The sequence below is a fragment of the Cebus imitator genome, unplaced genomic scaffold (assembly GCF_001604975.1).
Source record: "Cebus imitator isolate Cc_AM_T3 unplaced genomic scaffold, Cebus_imitator-1.0 Scaffold205, whole genome shotgun sequence".
NCBI lineage: Eukaryota > Metazoa > Chordata > Mammalia > Primates > Cebidae > Cebus > Cebus imitator.
The window spans coordinates 450814-475147 of record NW_016107520.1 but is presented as its reverse complement, the minus strand read 5'-3'; the positions used below and the strand labels follow the sequence as shown (position 1 = coordinate 475147).

Genomic DNA, 24334 nt, shown 5'->3' with positions numbered 1-24334 from the left:
GAGACCAGGCTGGGCAACATGGCAAAACCTTGTCTCTACAAAAAATATAAAAATTAGCTGGGCATGGTGGTGCACACCTGTAATCTCAGCTACTTGGGAGGCTGAGGTGGGAGAATTTCTTGAACCCGGGAGGCAGAGGTTGCAGTGAGCCATAATTGCAACACTGTATTCCAGCCTGGACAACAGAGGGAGACTCTGTCTCAAGAAAACCCTCAAAATCAGTAGATATTTTTCATAGTTTTGGAGACTGGAAGTGCAAGATCAAAGCGTTGACAAATTATGATTGTTGAAGAGAGCCTGCTTCCTAGATTGGAAATGGCCATTTTCTGGAAGTATCCTCACATGTAGGGAGAGAAGCAGCTCTAGCATCTCTTCTTATGAAGGAACTAATCCCACCATAGGGTCTCTATTCTCATTACCTTGTCTGTACCTAATTCTTTCCTAACAGTCATGCCTCCTAATATCACTTTGGGGGTTAGGGCTTCATCATATGAATTTTGGGGGAAACACATTCATTCAGTCTGTAACAGATGGTAGCAGGTTTATATATTGCATTTGTTGATGTGACAGCTTTCTTCCTTTCCAAGAACAGATTTTTTAATATTTCACAATACCAACAATTTTTCAGGTTCTTTGAGACTCTTATAATTTATAATTTCCAAACTTAAAATAATCTATAGTCTATTTTGTCCTAACAATTACAAATATTTTTTTTATTTCAAATTGCATATATTCCTGCCACATGGAGATAATTGCTGCTTTTCAAAATTTTATTTATTTTTCATTTGATTACACATATTGACATTAAATTTTTATTGACACATAATAATTGTACATATATATATGGGGTACAATGCGATGTTTCAGTACATGCACTCAATGTGTAATGATCAAATCAGGGTAATTTGCATTATTATTTCTTTGTAAGAAGAACATTCAAAATCTACTCTTCTGGCTATTTTCATGTATACAATACATTATTGTTAATGATACTCATCCTACTATGCAATAGGATACCAGAACTTATTCCTGAGTTCTATATCTGTTTATTAAACTTACTAAGGATTGGAAATATTGGCAAAATATTGTGTCTGTACTAAACTTGTACAGACTTTTTTCTTATTCCCTACGCAATATAGTATAATAACAATTTGTGTAGCATTTACATTTTATTAGGTATTATGAGTAATCTAGAGTTGATTTGAAGTATATGGGAGGATGTACAAAGGTGATTTGCAAATACTTTGTCATTGTACATCAGGGACTTGAGTATCCTTTGTTATCCTCAGGAGATCCTGGAACTTGTCCCCCGTGGATACTGAGGGATAGCCCTATCCCCATGAATTTTCATTCTAATGAGGAAAGACTGATTATAAACAAAATATATATAATAACAGGTGATGGTACGTGCTGTGAAGTAACAAACAGGGCGAAGTGAGTTATACAGCTCCATTCTTAGAAACCTTGGAGTACTTTTCTTAGTTTATACTTGTGATGGTTTCCTTTTGTCTCCTTTATTACATGGGACTCTGACATGTGGCCATAACTAGGGTGGCAGTAGGATCTACCCCAAAAGCATCCTGTTGATAAAGGACCAAAGCATCCTGTTGGTCTTGAGCCTATAAGGAAAGCTGATGGTCTTGCTCCGCTTAACTGTGGCCTCCTACACTGACACTGTTGGATGATTGGTGATGTCTTGGATATTCTGTTTCTTTGGAACTTTGAGTATAGAACACTTTGCTAGGGAATTGGCAATGGAAGCAGAGCAAAAATGTACGAATAGAAAACAGAATGCGTAACTCTGATGGAATTGAAGCCATGAGGCAGCAGAAAGCTTAAAAAAGCAGAGTGGGAGGATTAGAGAGAATTTAATTGGGAGTAACAGAAGTAATAGTAACAGAGACAGAATACTTGAGTCATATAATTGCAAAGCAGAGTTGGGAGCAACAGATGCTAAACGGTAGTTTCTGTATTTCCTCCTTGGGTCATAGGAGCCGTTGTCATATTACTGTATAGCTACTGAATGAAGAAGAGTTCTTAGTGAGGCCTGGATGAACAGCTCTTCTTAGTATTCTGTGTGACCCATTTGACCTTTTAACAAGTAAATAAATAGCCCCTAAGGTAAACTAAGTTTTTCTCTGCTATTTTTTCGCTTACGGGAGCTGTAACTCTAATAGACCTTTATTTCTGGACATTTTGGTGCTCGCCAATATTTGGTAATGTTTATATTTCCTGTATTTGTAATGAACATTCTTCCTTTACATTTTTTGTTAAATTATTGTTTAATACATAAAAGTTCACCTTTTATGGTATAAAATTGTCTCAGATAGTTTATACACATTAGCAATGGGTAAATAGGATTTTTCACATTATTAAAAACTGAAGTATGCCCATGTAAGCAAAAAACAAACAAACAAAAAACCATACAAAAAACCAAAGTCCTCAAACAATTTAAACCACAAAACATTTTACATATACTTCTTAGTCTATTCTGAGAATTTTCTAGCTTTTAAGGATTAAATTATACTGTAAAATATGGTAGTGTCCCCATTTGATGTCCTTACTGGTGAATTAAGGGCCTTAACATAAAACTGTTTCAGATGTCTCTAATTTTTATAATGTTTAAATTAAAATATAATATTTAGAACTACAATACTACTAAGGCTGTAGGTGGAGGACTAATCATAGAATGAATGCATCCTTGTAGTTGCTATCCAGATGGAAGAAGTAGAATGTTTACCAGCGCCAGAAACTTGTTTACCAGATATTATCCACACCCTTCTCATCCTGACTACTTGCACCATAAATTACTTTAGCCTATAATTGAATGTTACTTAAATGGGCAAAATAATAGCATATGTTCTTTTTTTGTCTGGCTTCTTCCAATTGATTATATTTGTAAAATATATCCAAGTTGTCTGTAGCAGAAATTTGTACATTTTAATTGCTGTACAGTTTGCTAGTGTATGAATATATATCTGCTTTGCTATTTTCTGCCTATGGACATTTGACTTACTTCCAGTTTGGGGCTACTATGAATAGTTTTTCTGTGAACATTCTTGTAGATGTCTTTTGTAACATATATTTGTGTTTCTGTTGGGTGTATACTTGGTAGTGGAATTGCTAGGTCATTGTTTATGCATACATTCTGCATTTGCAAGTACTTTTTTTTTTTTTTCAGAGACCAAGCCTCACTCTGTTGCCCAGGCTGAGTGCAGTGGCATGATCTCAGCGCACTGCAACCTCTACCTCCCAGGTTCAATTCCCCTGCCTCAGCCTCTTGAGGATCTGGGACTACAGGCGTGAGCCACCATGCCTGGCTAATTTTTGTATTTTTAGTAGTGATGGGGGTTTCGCTCTGTTGGCTAGGCTGGTCTCAACCTCCTGAACTCAAGTGATTTGCCCGCCTTGGCGTCCCAAAGTGCTGGGATTATAGTTGTGAGCCACTGTACCTGCCCATTAGCAGGTACTTGTAATAGATTTTGAAAGTGATTGAACCAATCTACCCTCCTACCCATAGTCCACAAAAATTACCCTACATCTTTGCCAACACTTTGTATTGTCAACCTTTTAAATTTTCGTCATTTTAGTGGACATGTAGTAGTATTTCATTGTAGCCTCTCAAAGTGCTGTGATTACCTGTGTGAGTCACTGCTCCTGGCCCTATTTTACCTTTATTTTAAGTGATTCTGTAATTCTGGCTATTCATTTATTTCTTGACCTCCTTATTTAAAATATTTATCCCTGTCCTCTTACCTTCCTTGCTCTATTTCCCCCACATGTGTATTATCATTTTTTCATATAATACATTTTACTTATTTATTAGCTTAGTACTGATTTTGGGAGGGAGGGCTCACCATAGTTGGCAGGTTGGATCTTCAGCAGCAGTAAGAGTTAGATCAAGTTAGAGTTGCCATTAGGCTTATCTGTAACTTCTATTCGTGCCACCACAACTATTTCATTTACAAGGCTATTGTGTTAACCGTAGGGCGAATGATGAGAAAAACTGGCTAATGTCACCCAAACTGGCCAAGCCACTGTGCTTAGTTATTCATTGCTTCTTTTGAGGTTGATACTTTCTGGGATTAACATGCAACACAAAGAGCTTCATACTTGTCTGTTTTCATATGTCTGTCTACATGCTTCTTCCCCTCATCTCCTTGTCTCAATCTCCTGTTCTTTTATAGGGTTTATCTCTCATTTTCTGGAGAGGTTGTATCTTACCAGTGTATGTGCTATTTCTTGCTCACCTTATTGAGTTAATGTGATATTTAGACCATGGATCAACATGAGTTTTTTTGGATTGTCTAGATCCCTTGAGACTATATTAAGACTAAAGGCTGGAAAATTAATATACCCCTGATTCAGGCATGCAAATGTATGCTGCTGTTGGTTGGATGTGACTGTCAGCTGCTTTTAGTCCTCCTTCATAGAGGCAGAAAAACATGCTTTATGAGATCAATGACTACATACCATTTATCTGACAGAGACCAATAACCCCATCTTTATATGCTGCCAAAGAGACTCTCTGGCTTTCACACTGTAGTCTTTAATTGGTGATTTATCATACTCAGTCTTTCATTGTTTTTCTCCATTGCATTGACTGCTCCTAGCAACAGCTATCCAATTTCTAGTCCTTTTAATTACTTCTCTGTACTCACAAGTGCCTGAAACATTACACCTGCCATGGCTTCTCTTTCACCAACAAAACTTTCAGCAATTGTGGTTGCCCTGCTGTGGCATATTAGGGACTGTGTGCCACCAGTAATGGATTCGTCATTGCTAGCAAGTTTGTGGTTGATACAGCATCAAATTCTCATTTGGAGTCAAAACTTCCCGGGACCACTTTTGGTACCAACTCTCCCAGGTCAAGTTTCCCAAAACACACTTTGAAATGTCCATATTTGCATGTCAGAAGTTTATATTGGGGCGTGCTGCTGGGGTCAATCCTCGTGAGAGAGGATGCAAGGGAAACAACATTGGGAAGATGGGGAAATTGAATTGCCATGTAATTGCTACAGCAGCACCAACTGTTTTACAGGGAGATCCAAAGCTAGTGAGATATTCCAGGAATAGACTATTTTACTGGATATTGACCAGTCATTGAATGTGGGCTATTTTGGGATGGTATGGCAGCATAATTTTGGGTGAGGGAGTTGCAACTCAGGAAAATTCCTGAGGGTTTAGCTATTAGCCATTGATAAGCAAAATCCTGGAAGCTGGGAGAATGAATTTCACTTCTGAAGGGGGAATTCTGGGTAGCACACCACTGTATTCACTACAGCCACAATGACAAGATCAGTTTTAGTGGAGTGGTGAGTGGTGGAAAGGATACTGTAGTGCTAGAGGATTAAATGAGGAGATGAGGAGGCTTGATTTGCTAGATAACAAAAGGGAGAAAAAAAAAGAAAAAAAAAGGAGGAGGCTTGAAAACTTGTTCAAACAGCTTAGCTGTGAAGGGGAGGAGAGTGAGAATATAGTCAGTAGAAGGGCCTGAGGAGACTGGGAGAGATGAGATCTAGGATATAAATATGATTTGCCATGGGCTGGAAGAGGTTCATTTCTATGATTGTAATGAAAGAGGAGGAGGAAGAAAGTTTAGGTACAATTAAGTTTATTAAAGTAATGAGAGGAAGTTGAGGCACTTCTTGTTTCTTCTGAGAAAGGCCCAGAAGATTCAACAGCTGAAAGAGGGAGAGTTGGTTGGGTTGAAGATACAAGGTAATTAGAGAGGGTTTTAATAGATTGCAGTGGAGAGTGGGAAGAGAGAGCTACCAGGATAGCCAGTGGGTATTCTTTTTTTTTAAAAACGGAGTTTTGCTCTTTTTGCCCAGGCTGGAATGCAATGGCGCCATCATGGCTCACTGCAACCTCCATCTCCCAGGTTCAAGCAATTCTCCTGCCTCAGCCTCCCAAGTAGCTGGATTTATATGTGCCCATCACCACACTTGGTTAATTTTTTGTGTTTTTATTAGAGACAGAGTTTCACAATGTTGACCAGGCTGGTCTTGAACTCCTGACCTCAGGTGATCCATCTGCCTCAGCCTCCCAAAGTGCTCGGATTACAGGCATGAGCCACTGCACCTGGCTGCCAGTGGGTATTTAGAACCCATTTGAGGTTGATGTTTCTTATTTTGTGGAATTATCGATTTGTGTAATATTTTTTTCCTGGCATTACTTAAGGTAGTAAAACTATGAACGTTGTGCTCAGTATCTTACTAATGTTTCTTTTCTTTTTGTACAGCCATCAGATCAAGTCATTACAGTATAGTAACACAGGAGACATGATTCTTGTTGTATCTGGAAGTTCTCAGGCCAAGGTGATTGACAGAGATGGTTTTGAAGTAATGGAATGTATAAAGGGAGACCAGTATATTGTGGACATGGCCAACACCAAGGTAAGCATTAAACAGAATATTTTAAGGAATTTAATTAATTCAATACACATTTATTAGCAACTTATTTGAGTTATCATGTAATAATTCACCCCAAAATTAGTGTCATAAAACAATAGCAATTTACTTGTTCTCACAATTGTTGTATTGACTGAGACGTTCTGCTTCATATAGTATCAGCGGGAGCACTAGGAAGGCTCTAAGACACAAAATGGTTTGCAGTTGGTGTCCTACTCCATGGCATCTCTCTCTGTCTTTGCTTCTTCCTTACTTATACCTCACCCATTCCCTTCTTGCTGGCTCTCTGCCTCTCTCTCTCTTTTTCTCTTGCCACATGTCTAGTTTGGGTCTTTTCACAGTGTGGTAGTCTTAGTAGATGTATTAGTCTGTTTTCATGCTGCTAATAAAGACCTACCTGAGACTGGATAATTTATAAAGGAAAGAGGTTAATTGACTCACAGTTCTGCATGGCTAGAGAGGCCTCACAATCATGGTGGAAGGCAAGGAGGTGCAAGGTCATGTCTTACATGGTGGCAGGCAGGAAAGAGCATGTGCAAGGGAACTCCCATTTATAAAACCATCAGCTCTCATGAGACTTGTTCATTACCATGAGAACAGTGTGGGGGAAACTGCCTCCATGATTCAATTTTCTCCACCTGGTTCTGCCCTTGACACATGGGAATTGTTACAATTCAAGGTGAGATTTGTGTGGGGACTCAGTCAAACCATATCATTCTGCTCCTGGCCCCTCCCAAATTTCATGTCCTCACCTTTTAAAACCAATCATGCCTTCCCCAAAGTCCCCCAAACTCTTAACTCAGAATTTCAGCATTAACTCAAAAGTCCATAGTCCAAAGTCTCACTTTAGACAAGGCAAGTCCCTTCCACCTATGAGCCTGTAAAATCAAAAGCAAGTTAGTTACTGTCTAGATACGATGGGATACAGGTATTGGATAAATACACTCATTCCAAATGGGAGAAATTGGCCAAAGCAAAAGGGCTACAGGCCCCATGCAAGTCCAGAATCCAACAAGGCAGTCAAATCTTAAAGCTCCAAAATGACCTCCTTTGACTTCCTGTGTGTCACATCCAGGTGATGAAAGAAGTGGGTTCCTGTGATCTTGGGCAGCTCCACTCCTGTGGCTTTGCAGGGTACAACCTTGTTCCTGGCTGTGTTGAGTGTCTGCAGCTTTTCCAGACACACAGTGCAAGCTGTCAGTGGATCTACCATTCTGGGGCTGGAGGATGGCGGTCCTTTTCTCACAGCTCCACTAGGTAGTACCCCAGTGGGGACTCTGTAGGGGGGGGCTCCAACTCCATATTTGCCTTCTGCACTTCCCTAGCAGAGGTTCTCCATGAGGGCCCTGCCCCTGCATCAAACTTCTGCCTAGATATCCAGGCATTTCCATACATCTTCTGAAATCTAAGCTGAGATTCCCAAACCTTAATTCTTGACCTCTATGCATCCGCAGGCTCAACACCACGTGGATCCTGCCAAAGCTTGGGGTCTTGCACCCTCTGAGTCCATGGCCTGAGATGTACTTTGGCCCCTTTTACCTATATCTGGCATGGCTAGGATGCAGGGCACCAAGCTCCTAGGCTGCACACAGCAGGGTGATCCTGGGCCCATGAAACATTTTTTCCTCCTAGGCCTCCAGGCCTGTGATGGGAGTGTCTGCCGTGAAGGTCTCTGACATACTCTGGAGATGTTTGCCCCATTGTCTTGGTGATTAACATTTGGCTCCTCATTACCTATGCAAATTTCTACAACCCAGTCTCCTCAGAAAATAGTTTTACTTTTCTGTTGCATCATCAGGCTGCAAATTTTCTGAAGTTTATGCTCTGCTTCTTTTTGAACGCTTTGTTGCTTAGAAGTTTCTTCTGCCACATACCTTAAATCGTGTCTCTCAAGTTTAAAGTTCTAGGGCAGGAGCAAAATGCCTCCAGTCTCTTTACATAGTAAGAGTGACTTTACCCCAGTCCCAGCAAATACTTCGTCTCCATCTGAGACCACCTCAGCCTGGACCTTACTGTCCATATCACTGTTAACATTTTGGTCAAAGCCATTCAACAAGTCTCTAGGAAGTTACAAACTTTCCCACATTTTCCTGTTCTTTTCTGAGCCTTCCAAACTGTTCCAACCTCTCCCTACCACCCAGTTCCAAAGTTGCTTCCACATTTTTGGGTATCTTTACAGCAGTGCTGTACTCTACTGGTACCAATGTATTGTATTAGTCTGTTCTCACACTGCCAATAAAGATGTACCTGAGACTGGGTATTTTATAAAGGAAAGAGGTTTAATTGACTCACAGTTCTGTATGGCTGAGGAGGCCTTGCAATCGTGGTGAAGGCAAGGAGGTACAAAATCATGTCTTACGTATTGGCAGGCAAAAGAGAGCATGTGCAGGGGAATACCCATTTATAAAACCATCAGATCTCATGGACTTAATCACTACCACGAGAACAGTATGGGGGGAACCACCCCCATGATTCAGCTATTTCCACTGGGCCCAACCCTTGATGCATGGGAATTTTTGCCACGCCAGGTGAGATTTTGGTGGGGACACAGCCAAACCATATCAGTAGGGTTTGACTTCTTGCTTGATTGCTAGGTTATAAAGGACAAACATGGAAATTAATTAAGTACCTTAATATCTGGCTTCAGATCTTACACAGAATCAGAGAGCCAGCTCAGATTTGCAGGGAGTAGGGGTAGAGCCCACCATTTTGTGGGTGAATGGCAAAATCAAATAAATTATGTTGGATGGGAGACATTGATGCAGGCATCTTTGGAAACATTCTGCTCAGCTAATTTTTTGCTAGGCTTTAGGACAAGAAGAAGAGAAAGAGCTGACATGGTGTTGTACACACCTGTAGTCCCAGCTATGTGGAAAGCTGAGGCAGGAGGATTACTTGATCCCAGGAGCTTGAGGTTGTAGTATGCAATGATTGTGCTTGTGAATAGTCATTGAACTCCAGCCTGGGAAACATTGGGACACCCTGTCTCTTAATTTCAAAAAAAAAAGGAGGAAAGAAAGTGGTCTCAATTTTTTTAAGTAAATAATTTTTAATGGTATAATGATATTTAAAAATTAATGTATATTATGTATCAGTTAACTATAGGTGAATAATTATATGAAACATAAGGTGCAAAACAACATTTATTTCTGCTAACATGTCTGTGAGTTGACTGTTCTTGGCTTGGTGAGGCTCGAAGCTGCAGATACAGTCTAGGTCCGTTTTCTGTGTGTTTGTTCCTCCTTGGATCAGTGGATTACCTGAGGATATGTTTTTGTCACAGCGATAGCAGAATCACAAGGAAACTCCAGTTTTGGAAGTACATTTTAAGCCATTGCTTATATCATGTCCACTAACATGCAGTCAACCAAAGCCATAACTTGTCCATGGCTAACACTGATAGAATAGATAAACCTGGTCTCTAGCAGGAGGAACTACGTTGTCTTGGGGAAAGGTTGTAGATTTCGGGAGGGGTGATGGGTTGGGAACAATAATGTAGTCTGTCACAAACGTATTAAAGTGGAACTGAATATGGTTGATACAGAATTTTGAGCCTTTGTTTTAATTCTGATTTTCACTATTTTCCCCCATCTAGTGCCCCTTTCTAATTCTTATGATTTCGGCCTGAATTCAAATCTTGTTTGAGATTAGATTGTCTAGGAAAATACAGTTGATCCTCCTTGTTTGCAACTTCCGTATTTGTGAACTCACTATTTTTTGTAACTCCAAAATTAGTACTCATAGTACTTTTATAGTCATTTGTGGTCATCTGCTTGCACAGAGTGGCAAAAAATTTGAGTGTGAACAGGGTGATACTTGCCCTCATACAACAGCCAGGTATCCTTTTTGTGGTCTATTTAATGCCATGCTGTTTTCTATTTTTGTACTTTTTATTGATTATTTTGCCATTTAAAGTAGCCCCCAAGCGAAGAGCTGAAGTGCTGCTTAGCATTCACAAGTTTAAGAAGTCTGTGATGTGCTTTAACAGAGAAAATACATGCATTAAATAAACTTAATTCAGGCACGAGTTCTGTAGTGCCATTGGCTGTGAGTTCAATGTTAATGAGTCAACAATATAAATTAATTAATTAATTGATTAATTTTGAGATGGAGTCTCACTCTGTCGCCCAGGCTGGAGTGCAGGGGCGCAGTCTCAGCTCACTGTAATCTCTGCCTCCTGGGTTCAAGCGATTCTCCTGCCTCAGTCTCCCGAGTAGCTGAGACTACAGGCATGTGCCTCCATGCCTGGCTAATTTGAAAAATTTTTTTATTTTTAGTAGAGATGGGGTTTCTCATCTCACCATGTGAATTCTCATTCATATCTTGAATTGTTTTTCTGGTTTCTTTGCATTGTTTTATCTGTGTTCTCTTGGATATCACTGAGCTGCTTTTAAATTACGATTTCGAGTTATTTTTTAGACATTTCATATTTTCTTTTCATTGGAATCTGTTGGTGGAGAATTATTGTGTTCCCTTGGAGATGTCACTTTCTCTTGCTTTTTCATGTTTCTTGTGTTCTTTTTTTTCTTTAAGTTCTGGGGTATATGTGCAGATAGAGCAGGTATGTTACACAGGTATACACATACTGTTGTGGTTTGCTGCATCCATCCCCCGGTCATCCACATTAAGTATTTCTCCTAATGTTATCCCTCCCCAATCCCCCAACCCTCTGCTATCCCTCCCCTAGCTCCCTACCCCCAGACAGGCCCCAGTGTGCGATGTTCCTCTGCCTGTATCCATGTGTTCTCATTGTTTAACACCCACTTATAAGTGATAACATGCGGTGTTTGGTTTTCTGTTCTTGTGTCACTTTGCTGAGAATAGTTTCCAGCTTCATCCATGTCCCTGCAAAGGACAGGAACCCATCCTTTTTTATGGCTGTATAGTATTCCATGGTGCATATGTGCCACATTTTCTTTATCTAGTCTCTCATTGATGGGCATTTGGGTTGGTTCCAAGTCTTTGCTATTGTAAACAGTGCTGCAGTAAACATATGTGTACATGTATCTTTATAATTGAATGTTTTATAATCTTTTGGGTATATACCCAGTAATGGGATTGCTGGGTCAAATGGTATTTCTAGTTCTAGATCCTTGAGGAAGTGCCACACTGTCTTCCACAATGGTTGAACTAACTTACACTCCCACCAACAATATAAAAGCGTTCCTATTTCTCCACATCCTCTCCAGCATCTGTTGTCTCCTGATTTTTTAATGATCACCATTCTAACTGCCATGAGGTGGTATCTCAGTGTGGTTTTAATTTGCATTTCTCTAATAACCAGTGATGATGAGCTTTTTTTCGTGAGTTTGTTGGCTGCAAAAATGTCTTCTTTTGGGAAGTGTCTGTTCATATTCTTGGCCCACTTTTTGATGGGATTGTTTTTTTTTTCTTGTAAATTTGTTTAAGTTCTTTGTGGATTCTGGTTATTAGCTCTTTGTCAGATGGGTAAATTGCAAAACATTTTTTCCCATTCTATTGGTTACTGGTTCGCTCTAATGACTGTTTCTTTTGCTGTGCAGAAGCTCTTAAGTTTAATTAGATCCCATTTGTCAATTTTGGCTTTTGTTGCCATTGCTTTTGTTGTTTTAGTCATGACATCCTTGCCCATGCCTGTGTCCTGAATGGTATTGCCTAGCTTTTCTTCTAGGGATTTTATGGTGTTAGGTCTTATGTTTAAATCTTTAATCCATCTGGAGTTAATTTTTGTATAAGGTGTAAGGAAGGGATCCAGTTTCAGCTTTCTGTTTATGGCTAGCCAGTTTTCCCAACACCATTTATTAAATAGGGACTCCTTTCCCCATTGCTTGTTTTTGTCAGGTTTGTCAAAGATCAGATGGTTGTAGATGCGGGTGTTACTTCTGAGACCTCTGCTCTGTTCCATTGGTCTATATCTCTGTTTTGGTACCAGTACCATGCTGTTTTGATTACTGTAGCCTTGTAATATAGCTTGAAGTCAGGTAGCATGATACTTCCAGCTTTGTTTTTTTTGCTTAGGATTGTCTTGGCTATGCGGGCCCTCTTTTGGTTTTATATAAAGTTTAAGGTGGTTTTTTCCAATTCTGTGAAGAAACTCAGTGGTAGCTTGATGGGGATAGCATTGAATCTATAAATTACTTTGGGGAATATGGCCATTTTCATGATATTAATTCTTCCTAACCAGGAGCATGAATTGTTTCTCAATCTGTTTGTGTCCTCTCTTATTTTGTTGAGCAGTGGTTTGTTGTTCTCCTTGAAGAGGTCTTTCACATCCTTGTTAGTTGTATTCCTAGGTATTTTATTCTCTTTGTAGCAATTGTAAATGGGAGTTCACTCATGATTTAGCTCTGTTTGTCTGTTATTGGTTTTGCTGAAGTTGCTTATCAACTTAAGGATATTTTGGGCTGAGACAATGGGGTCTAAATATTCAATCATGTAGTCTGCAAATGGAGACAATTTGACTTCCTCCTTTCCCAATTGAATACGCTTCATTTCTTTTCCTTGCCTGATTGTTCTGGCTAGAACTTCCAATACTATATTGAATAGGAGTGGTGAGAGAGGGCATCCTTGTCTAGTGCCAGATTTCAAAGGGAATGCTTCCAGTTTTTGCCCATTCAGTGTGATATTGACTGTAGGTTTGTTGTAAATAGCTTTTATTATTTTGAGATATGTTCCGTCGATACCTAGTTTATTGAGAGTTTTGCATAAAGGCTGTTTAATTTTGTTGAAGGCCTTCTCTGCATCTATTGAGATGATCATGTAGTTTTTGTCTTTGGTTCTGTTTATGTGGTGGATTATGTTTGTAGACTTGTGTATGTTGAACCAGCCTTGCATCCCCAGGATGAAGCCTATTGGATCGTGATGGATAAGCTTTTTGATGTGCTATTACAATTGCTTTGCCAGTATTTTATTAAAGAGTTTTGTGTCTATGTTTATCATGGATATTGGCCTGAAATACTCTTTTTTTGTTGAGTCTCTGCTGGGTTTTGGTATCACGATGATGTTGGTCTTATAAAATGATTTTGGAAGGATTCCCCCTTTTTGTACTGTTTGGAATAGTTTCAGAAGGAGTGGTACCAGCTTCTCCTTGTACGTCTGGTAGAGTTTGGCTGTGAACTCATCTGGACCTGGACTTATTTTGGTTGGTAGGCTATTAATTGCTACCTCAACTTCAGCCCTTGTTTTTGGTCTATTCAGGGATTGTGCTTCTTCCTGGTTTGGGCTTGGGAGGGCATAAGTGTCCAGGAATTCATCCATTTCTTCCAGGTTTACTGGTTCATGTACATAGAGTTGTTTGTAGTAATCTCTGATGGTAGTTTGTATTTCTGTGGAATCAGTGGTGATATCCCCTTTATCATTTTTTTATTGCATCTATTTGATTCTTCTCTCTTTTCTTTTTTATTAATGTGGCTAGCGGTCTATTTTGTTGATGTTTTCAAAAAACCGTCTCCTTGATTAATTGATTTTTGATGGGTTTTTTGTGTCTCTATCTTCTTGTCTTCTGCTAGCTTTTGAGTTTTTTTGATCCTGCTCCTCTAGCTCTTTCAATTTTGACGATAGGGTGTCAATTTTAGATCTTTCCTTGCTTCTCATGTCGGCGTTTATTGTTATATATTTTCCTCTAGAGACTGCTTTAAATGTGTCCCAGAGATTCTGGTATGTTGTGTCTTCATTCTTGTTGGTTTCAAAGAACATCTTTATTTCTGGTTTCATTTCATTGTTTATCCAGTCAACATCCAAGGGCCAGTTGTTCAGTTTCCATGAAGCTGTATGGTTCTGAGTTAGTTTCTGAATTCTGAGTTCTAACTTGATTGCACTGTGGTCTTAGAGAGTGTTTGTCATTATTTCCATTCTTTTGCATTTGCTGAGGAGTTATTTACTTCCAATCATGTGGTCATTTTTATAGTAGGTGTGATGTGGTGCTGAGAAGAATGTATATTCTGTGGATTTGAGGTGGAGAATTCTGTAGATGTCTGTTACGTTCACTTGGTCCAGATCTGAGTTTAAGTCCTGGATATTCTTTAAATATCCAGATAGTTAAATTTCTGTCTCATTGATCTGTCTAATATTGACAGTGGAGTGTTGAAATCTCCTACTATTGTTGTGTAGGAGACCAAGTCTCTTTGTAGGTTGTTAAGAACTTGCTTTATGTATCTGGGTGCTCCTGTATTGGGTGTGTACATATTTAGGATCATTAGCTCTTCTTGTTGCATTGATCCTTTTACCATAATGTAATGCCCTTCTTTGTCTCTTTTGATCTTTGTTGGTTGATAGTCCATTTTATCAGAGACTATGATTGTAACTCCTGCTTTTTTTTCCTCTCCATTTGCTTGGTAAATCTTCTTCCATCACTTTATTTTGAGAATGTCTGTATCCTTGCATGTGAGATGGGTCTTCTGAATATAGCACACTGATGGGTCTTGACTTTTTATCCAATTTACCAGTCTGTGTCTTTTGATTGGGTATTTAGCCCATTTACATTTAAGGTTAATACTGTTATGTGTGAATCTGATCCTGCCATTTTGATGCTAGCTGGTTGTTTTGTCCATTAGTTGATGCAGTTTCATCAGTATGCCGATGATCTTTACCATTTGGTACGTTTTTGGAGCAGCTGGTACTGGTTGTTCCTTTCCATGTTTAGTGCTTTCTTCAGGAGCTTTTATAAGGCAGGCCTGGTTGTGATGAAATGTCTCAACAGTTGCTTGTATGTAAAGGATTTTGTTTCTTCTTCACTTATGAAGCTTAGTTTGGCTGAATATAAAATTCTGGGTTTAAAGTTCTTTTCTTTAACAATGTTGAATATCGGCCCCCACTCTCTCCTGGCCTGTAGGATTTCTGCCGAGAGACTCACAGCGGATTTCATGGGCTTCTCTTTGTGGGTAACCTGACTTTTCTCTCTGGCTGCCCTTAGCATTTTCCCCTTCATTTCAACCCTGGCGAATCTGGCGATTATGTGCCTTGTGGTTGCTCTTCTTGAGGAATGTCTTTTTGGTGTTTCTGTATTTCCTGGACTTGAATGTTGGCCTGCCTTGCTAGGTTGGGGAAGTTCTCCTGGATAGTATCCTGAAGAGTGTTTTCCAACTTAGATTCATTCTCCCTTTCACATTCAGGTACCCCAATCAAATGTAGATTAGGTCTTTTCACATAATCCCATATTTCTTGGAGGCTTTATTTCTTTTCATTCTTTTTTCTCTAATCTTGCTTTCTTGTTTTATTTCATTGAGTTGATCTTCAGTCTCTGATATTCTTGGTTGATTTGGCTATTGAAACTTTTGTATGCTTCACAAATTTCTCATGCTGTGTTTTTCAGCTCCGTCAAGTCATTTATGTCCTTCTCTGTGCTGGTTATTCTAGTTAGCACGGCGTCTAACCTTTTTTCAGGGTTCTTAGTTTCTTTGCATTGGGTTAGAACATGTTCTTTTAGCTCAGAGAAGTTTCTTATTACCCACCTTCTGAAGCCTGCTTCTGTTAATTCATTAGACTAATTCTCCATCCAGCCTTGTTCCCTTGCTGGTGAGGAGTTGTGATCCCTTGTAGGAGGAGAGGTGTTCTGGTTTTTGGTGTTTTCATCCTTTTTGCACTGGTTTCTTTCCATCTTTGTGGATTTATCTACTTGTGGTCTTTGTAGTTGGTGATGTTTGGATGGGGTCTCTGAGTGGACATCCTTTTTTTGATGATGAAGTTATTTCTTTCTGTTTTTTAGTTTTCCTTCTAACAGTCAGGCCCCTCTGCTGCAGGACCCTGCTTGCCTGGGAATTACACACGGGGGCTGTAGAACAGTAAGGGTTGCTGCCAGTTTCTTTTCTGTTATCTTCGTCCAAGAAGGGTACCCGCCAGATGTCAGCCAGAGGTCTCCTTTATGAGGTGCCTATTTGGATATGTAGGGGTTGGGTAGTTGCTTGAGGGTAGTCTGTCCCTTCTCAAAGCTCAAGTCCTGTTCTGAGAGCTCCATTGGTTCCCTTCAGAGCTGCTGGGCAGGGATGTTTAAGCCTGCTGAAGTGGGACCCACACTGCCCCTTTTCCCAGGTTCTCTATCCCAGGAAGTTGGGGGCTTTATTTATAAGTCCCTGATGTGCTGCTGCCTTTTTTCAGTGATGCCCTGCCCAGCAAGAAGGGAGTCTAGTCACAGTCTGCCTGCAGTGGCTTTGCTGAGCTGTCGTTCGCTCTGCCCAGTTGCTGTGTAAACTTCCCAGTGGCTTTGTTTACACAGTTTAGAACCACCTACCTGAGCCGCAGTAATGGCTGATGCCCCTCCCCACTTTGAACTTGAAATTCTGAGTTTGAGCTCAGACTGCTGTACTGGCTCTGAGAATTTCAAGCCAGTGGATCTTAGCTTGCTGGTTTTCATTGGGATGGAACCTGCTGAGCCAGATCACTTGGCTCCCTGGCTTCAGCTTCATTTTTTTCAGAGGAATGAGCGGTTCATCTGCCCAGTTTTGTGCTGGAAGCCCAGGGGCTGGTGGTGTATGTACTGGAGGGAATCTCCTGGTCTGTAAGTTGTGAGGACGGTGGGAAAAGCCCAGTATCTGAGCGAGAGTGCCGGAGTGTCCAGAAAAGTCCCTAATGGCTTCCTTTGGATAGGAGAGGGAATTCTCTGGTCCCTTGCACTTTCTGGCTGAGGCAACACCCCACCCTGCTTCAGTTTGCTCTCCTTGGGCTACTCCCACTGTCTAACCAGTCCCAGTGAGATGAACCTGGTACCTTGGTTGGAAATGTGGAGATCACTTGTCTTCTGGGTCACTCTTGCTGGGAGCTGCGGACCAGAGCTGTTCCTATTCAGCCATCTTGGCGGAAGTCCTCTTGTGTTCTTACGTTGCTATCTGTGCAACTGGTGTAACTGTTATTTCTTCCAGTTTTTTGGATTGACTTTCATAGAGGAACTCTTTTTACTATAAATGTATCTATACTGTTGGTTGGGTAGGGCACTTCAGAATTGATTCTGGATGTGACTTATTTGGCTTTAAACCCTGTGTCAGTGGTGTCTGTGTTTTCCTCAGAGGCTTCGGTGAATTTGTTAGTGGAGGCTGTGGTGAGGATTTATTAGGTATAGCAATACCAGGTGGGCCAATCTTCTGGCCCAAATGGTAGCAATGGTGAGCTGAATGTTCCTGTTCTTGGGCCCTTAGGCATAGTACATGGGCACTGGTGTTAGTAGGTTCAGACAGGCTGATACTTGGGTCTCTAGGTGGCTTTTTCAGGTGCCAGTAGTGGCAGTTGTGGGTTGAGTGAGTGAGCAAGTCCTCGGGCTCTTGAGCATTGTGCATCGTGTTGGTAATGGCAGCAGTAGTAGTGGCAGGGCAATGCTTGAGCTTCCAGGTAGCACACCCTGATGTTAGTGGTGGCTGCAACAGACTGGGCAGCCTGGTCCTCAGACACCCAGGTGGTACACATGGGTGGGTGCCAGCTCTGGTGGTCGTGGCAGGCTGAGTCACCTTGTCCTCTGGCCCCTGGGATATGTAGATAGATACAAGTGGTGGTAGACTAGGCAGGGTCGTTCTGCAGGCCTTTGGATGGCATGCTTAGGTACTGGCAACAGGTTTTCTGAGCCTGTTACTAGGACCTCTGGTAGTACACACTCTTGCTTGGAGTGACCAGTGGGGCACAGCAATCCCTAGGGTATGTGGTAGGGTGGTGTGGTAGGGCACTCAGTGGGGATAACATTGTCAGGCCTAGGGTGGTTTGGTAGGGCCCTCAGGGGGTGACAGTGTCAGGCATTTTGGGGCTGTCATCAGGTCCTTCTGATGTTCCAAATGGGTTTAGGTTGTGGTAGGTGGGATGGGGGCAATTCCTAGGCCTTCAGATGATGTGCTAGGATGCTCATGGTGGCAGGCATTCTGGGGCTGTTTGGTCTCTTGGTATGTGCGTGTGCCTGAGGTGACCCATGGTGCAGGGCAATCCACAGGCTCCTGAGTGGTGTGATAGAGAGCACTGGGGTTGGTATTGCCAGGCCTTGTGAGCTTGTCCTTAAGGCCTCTGATGTTATGCACAGATGCAAGCTGTATTCGGCAGGGCTGGGTGATCCCTATGTCCTGGGCAGTGTCCTTGGGTGGTGATTTCAGCAGCAGTAGTGGGGAGGGAGATCCTATCCTCAGGGCATGTGAAATGAACCACTCTGCTAAGGGGAAGGCTTGGTGACAGTGGCCATGGGGGTGGTGATGAGGGGGATTGATGCCAGTGGTAGCCATCCCAGGCAGATACATTTCAGTCTCTGGAGAGCACATGCTGCTATTCCCTGTGGCATTGGCTGCATTGGCTGGGGTGAGCCTGTCCTCAAGTCGCATGTATGACAGCCCTGTTGTTGTGGGTAGCAGGGTTGCTGTCTGTGGGGCCTGCCCCAGGGAGGTGTTTCTCAGGCTCTGGGTTAGCACCCTCTTTGGTTCCTGGTTGCAGCAACAGGCAGGGAGAGCCTGCCCTTCGGATGTGCAGGTGTCGTGGGGCATTGCTGCTGGGGGGTGGGGTGGACAAGGTTGCTCTCAGTGGCAGTGACCTGAGACAGGTGGGTTTGGGCTCTAGGGAGTGTGCACATTGGCTCCCTTTGTCCTAGAGACATAATCTACAGAGCTCTGCATTGCCCTTTCTTCAGTGTTCTGGATGTTGTTTGATCTAGAGTGCTGGGAATACTGCTGCTCTGCTGGATCCAACTGGTGTCATGTGCTACAACCCTCCCAGTGGAAGTTAGGGTATGTCAGCGGGCCTTCAGGGATGTGGAGACGCAGGTACTGTTTGGCCCCAGAAAAGAAGGCAGACTGGTGGGGCCTAGGCTCTCAAATTGATACCATGCTGCAGGTGCTTGGATCTCCAGGTGTGTGTGGAACCTATTGTGAGTTTCCTCTTTAGAAGCTTGTTTATACCAGTCTCAGCTTGTTATCTGTCACTTCTCTGCTGAATTCTTACATTTCTCTTTGATGCTGTATTTGAAGTGTGATTATCTACTCATTAAGCTTTTGTTTGTAGAGGAAGTGAGTGTCTGGTGCTTCTAGATAGCCATCTTGAAGTCCCCTAGCAAGCTTTCTGTTATCGATTCATCTAGAGCTGATATTGTTAAGTACCTTTCTCCAGGATTGTCTTCAACTCTATTTCTTCTCAACATGAAAGCAATTCTTTGCCATTTATTTTTAAATTACATGACCAGGGTGGAGAAGGCAGGCTCAGGGTACCTCAGAATGTGTGCACATTTTAGTGGGAGATATCTTCATTAGCGGACCTTAATCATGGAAGTTATAAGAATTATAGGAAACTTTAGGTAAGAATGTTTTCAAATGTTTATTTATTTTTGAATAGTACATGTAGTCATTCTGATATCCAGCCATTCCAAAAAATGGCCCTTATTATTTGCAGATGAAATATATTAGTCATGTCTTTTTATTGGTGAATACTTTTTCCTAAGAACTTAAAATATTTTAACATCCATTTGCACATTTTTCCACCACATCAACCTGTAGTATAGCACCATCTAAACTTTAAATTAAAAAAAAAGAAAAAAAAAAACTTAAAATATTTAATTTTAATTAAAATAACTGTTCTGGGTTTTTGTTTTCTTAAACAAAAGAAAACTGCTAACTTATGGTTTTAATAATAGATATAGCTAAAAAAATGATTTGAAGTACATTTTATTTCTTTTAATTTTCTAAATATTTCTAGAAGCTTTTATGTAATAGAAACATTGGCTTCTGCTCTTCTGACGTGTCCCCATCATTTTCAGAGTATTTTCTTACATTTTGGCATAACAAGATGTTCCAGGTTCTTGTACTTTCCCTGACTTGATCCTACCTATTTTTCTAGTGATCCATGGCTTCCTTCAACAGATAATTCAGTTTAGAAATTAAGACCTGGTACTCTGCATTTATTCATTGCTGTTGGGTGCCATTGCTTCTAGCCTCAAAAGACAAACTTAGGAGGGAGATTAACCAATCTAAAAATAAATAAAATATGTAAAAAATTATGAGTTCAGCTGGATTCATATAATTCTTATCCAACCTTTAGCCTTTTCCTGTTCCATATTCCTAATTTACTTCTCCAATAGTGAAAAACGTGGCTTTTAACATCATAATTATATTTACTCATTTGTTCAGTGTTACAGTACGTGAAAAGTAGCTTCAGAATTGCTACACCCAAAGCTCTTGTTGTAGGGTGAATTCTAAGATGGCTCCTAAGAGTTTCTGCCCTTCTTGAATGTAGTCGTGAAGTATAATGGGCTAGTCAGTCCTATGATTACATTATATGACACAGTGGACTTTAAGAAAGGAAGATTGCCTTCAGTGGATCCAACCTCATCAGGTGGGCACTTAAAAGCAGTTGGGCTTTTCCTGGCAAAAGGTATTCTAAGTGTAGGAGGGACTTGGCGTGAGGGAGATTCTCTGCTGTTGGTTTTGAAGATGAAATCAGAACTTGTGAGTGATGAATTTGAATATATAGGCAAGGAGATTTCTAAGCAAAGTGTTGAAGGTGCTGCCTGCATTGTTCTTGCTCTTTATAGTAAAATATGAGAAAACCAAGGGGAGTTTTGTTAAAAGGGAACCAAGACTAGATGATTTAGTTAATTTTTAGTCTATGGTGATGACAAAGGATGCTAACATAAAGAAAGAACTTCTGAAAGCATGGTGTAGAGAAACCCAAGGGTGAGGCTGTATAATAACTTTAGAAAGATCAAAAGGTGACCATATTCAGTCACACTGGACTCTTCTAAGAAATTAAAGGTGTGCATTACAGATCTTCCTAACGAAACCAAATAACCTCTAGAAGGCTTAAGAGTCTTGCTCCTCACCCAGTTAAACAGCTATAGATAAAGAACAGGTTGTTTTGCAAAGATTGGTGGGCACAGCTTTCATCATTACTTAATATGTTTGGTCTTTATAGAAATGCATTAGTTTACTGTTGCTCTGTAACAAATTACCAAAAACCTAGGGACTTAGTACACCCCCGATTTATTACTTAACAGCTGTATATGTCAGAAGTCTGGCACAATGTGGCTAGATTCTCTGCCTGTCGGGATGTCAGTATAACTGTACTAAGTCAGCATTCCTAATGCATTCCTTGCCACATAGATCCCTCCAACTTCAAGGTCAGCAAAGGAGAATCTTCCTCATGTTTAGTCTAATGGAGATGTACATAGTGTCTAGAAAGCTAAGAGTAGCCCCAGCTGACAGACAGCAAGCAAATGGGGATCACAGTACTATAACCACAAAGAACTTGTATTCTGCCAGCAACCAGAATAAGCTTGGAAGTCAATTCTTCTCCAGAACCTCTAGAAAATAGTGCAGTCCTACTGACATCCTGATTTTAGTCTGTGAGACCCTGAGCAGAGAATCTAGCCACATTGTACCAGACTTCTGACCTACACAGCTGTTAGTTAATAAATTGGGGGTGTACTAAGTCCCTAGGTTTTCAGTAATTTGTTACAGAGTAATAGAAAACTAATGCAGTTCTGTAAAAACCAAACATTAAGCAACAATGAAAGTCCTTGAGGAGGTGTTAGGGATTGTGATCAAGCAAAGAGCAGCAGTTAGCTTTTCAGTAGGAGGAGGGAATACTTTTTTTTTTGGAGCGGGATGTAGTCTTGCTCTTTTGTGCAGCGGCTTGATCTCTGCGCACTGCAACCTCCGCCTCTCGGGTTAAAAGCAATTCTCCTGCTTCAGCCTCCCAAGTAGCGGGGATTACTGGCATCCACCACCATGCCTGGCTAATTTTTGTATTTTTAGTAGAGCTTGGGTTTCACCGTGTTTGCCAGGCTGGTCTCGAACTTCTGACCTCAAAGGATTCGCATACCTTGGCTTCCCGAAGTGCTGGGGTTACAGGCATGAGCCAGCACACCCGGCTGGAATACTTTTGCACTGGTGATGGAAGGGATAAGAATGAGCTCATATGCAGCTATATTTACCAGTGGTAGCCTTAGATAGGAAATGGGTAATGCCACCATCTATTAGCGGAGTCATCTCCTAGTTTTGTATTGGGAGACATTGAGATAGGACCTTCAGTAGAATTGTAACGATAGAATAGCTGTTGATGGTTGTGTGAGAAACATTACTGGAAGACTTATGAAAGTGTTAGGGGCTATGAAATGTAAATTTGTAGAGCCAATCATTCTGCATGTTCATATCCTATTCTTGAGTCTTATTCAGGAGCCTAGGTATTTGGATGGACTACAGTGATTGTGGGGTAGAACAGGGGTTATTTTAGAATAAAAACACTTCATTGTAGATTCAACAAAAGGACACTCAGGATTATTCTGAGTGAGTGGTAAAGTTTAGGATATTGAAAATTTAAAAATTCAAAAAATTGTAGGATAGGAGGCTATTTGGCCAGTAAGTGGAATATCTATAGCCTAAAACATATTTGATGAAAGTATTTGTTAAATCAATAAATATTGAGAGTTCGGGATTTTAGAAGCATATTATGACTATTCATTGTAGTGGCAGAATTAGCCATAGTTGGCATTGCTGAAATATCTTGTAACAGGTTATCAGAATTGAGTAGGTCAAGGAAGATTGAATTTAAGTTTTTGAGGAGAATGAATATTAAAATTGCTCAGGAATTAGAAAGATTTGGACTTTAGAATCCTTGATTTATGTAGGCAAATGACTAAGAGTGTGTTGGAGTTGGCAAACTGGCCCTGGTGCAAATCCAGCCGCCACCCTGTTTTTGTAGATAAAAGTTTTATTGGAACTTTTAATTAGACCCATCCATTAATTTACTATTGCCTGTGGCTCCCTTTGCATTACAGTGGTAGAGCTGAGTAGTTGTAGCCAAGAGCATGTGGCCCACAAAGCCTAAAATGCTATCTGACCCTTTAGAAAAAATGTGTGCCAATTCCTGAATTTGAACTATGAACATTCTTCTCAGCAAAATGTATTCACACAAAATTTTGTTGACCATTTTAGGAGATTTGATAATTCCTGAAAGCTAGTGAATAGACTTTAGTTAAGAGGAACTTTTGGATCCGAGTTGCCAGTATATTCCCTGCTATTTTCTGCTGCATTTCATCTCTTCTTAGGGGTAGGCTTTGTTAGCTCATCATGCCAATGACATGGGTACTTTAATTTTGTGGGTCATGGAGCCCCAAATCATTCAATGACTATGAATGGCACTGTTACAACAGGAGCTGTTTTTATCACTCTTGTCGTTCAGGCAGCCACAAGAGTCAGATTATCAACTCCCTCCCCCTTCCCCTGCCCCTCCCCCTCCCCCTGCCCCTCTCCCTCTCCCTCCCCCACCCCTTCCCTCTCTTTGTGTGTGTGTGTGTGTGTGTGTGTGTGTGTGTGTGTGTGTGTGTGTGTTTTGAGGAACCCAGTATTGGTCATGGGTAATATTTTTCTCTCTCAAAGTATAGCATATTATGAGAAATAAATAGTTGGTTAATTCTTTCTTCTAAGTCATATCCAGTTAAGTCTGTTAAGTAAAAGATATTTTTTCAGGAGTGCCTATGTTTAGATAAGGGAAGAAGAGAGAAAAAGTAGTTTATTTGCTGAAAAAGTGTTTTAGTCACTAACTGTTCTTTAGTAGGTGTCTCTTTAAAAATTGTTCTGCTAGTGTTAGCCATGGTACTGAATCTGTTTAGATCCATTTAAGAATCCTTAGTTGAACTTCATTTCGTTATGACTAATTTTGGTCACTGTTTTAACACAAGGGCACTTAACATTCCCATTGCCTTTGTCATGCTCCTATCTTTACAAATAAGAAACAACAGTCACAGCCTTTTAAATTTTTTCTGTTTAACCTAATATCTGTGTTCTTATTCTGGGTACTCAACAGCTAAGGCGACCACATGTCCTTTTATCCTAATGTCTTCTGCAAGAGGGGTAGTTTTCTTTTATTAAAAAATATTCTTTCTGGCCAGGCGTGGTGGCTCATGCCTGTAATCCCAGCACTTTGGGAGGCCGAGGTGGGCGGATCACGAGGTCAAGATATCGAGACCATCCTGGCCAACATGGTGAAACCTCATCTCT

General features: G+C 40.8%; 1 protein-coding gene across 3 annotated transcripts in view; it reads left to right on the top strand.

Annotated features, from left to right (window-relative positions):
• WDR70 (WD repeat domain 70) overlaps window positions 1-24334 on the top strand; it is a 329425-nt gene that overhangs the window by 76139 nt on the left and 228952 nt on the right. For all 3 annotated transcript variants that reach the window (XM_017548233.2, XM_017548235.2, XM_037745605.1), the window contains exon 8: window positions 6245-6398. In XM_017548233.2, the coding sequence (XP_017403722.1) occupies window positions 6245-6398 (154 nt within the window). The remainder of the gene's footprint in view (window positions 1-6244; window positions 6399-24334) is intronic.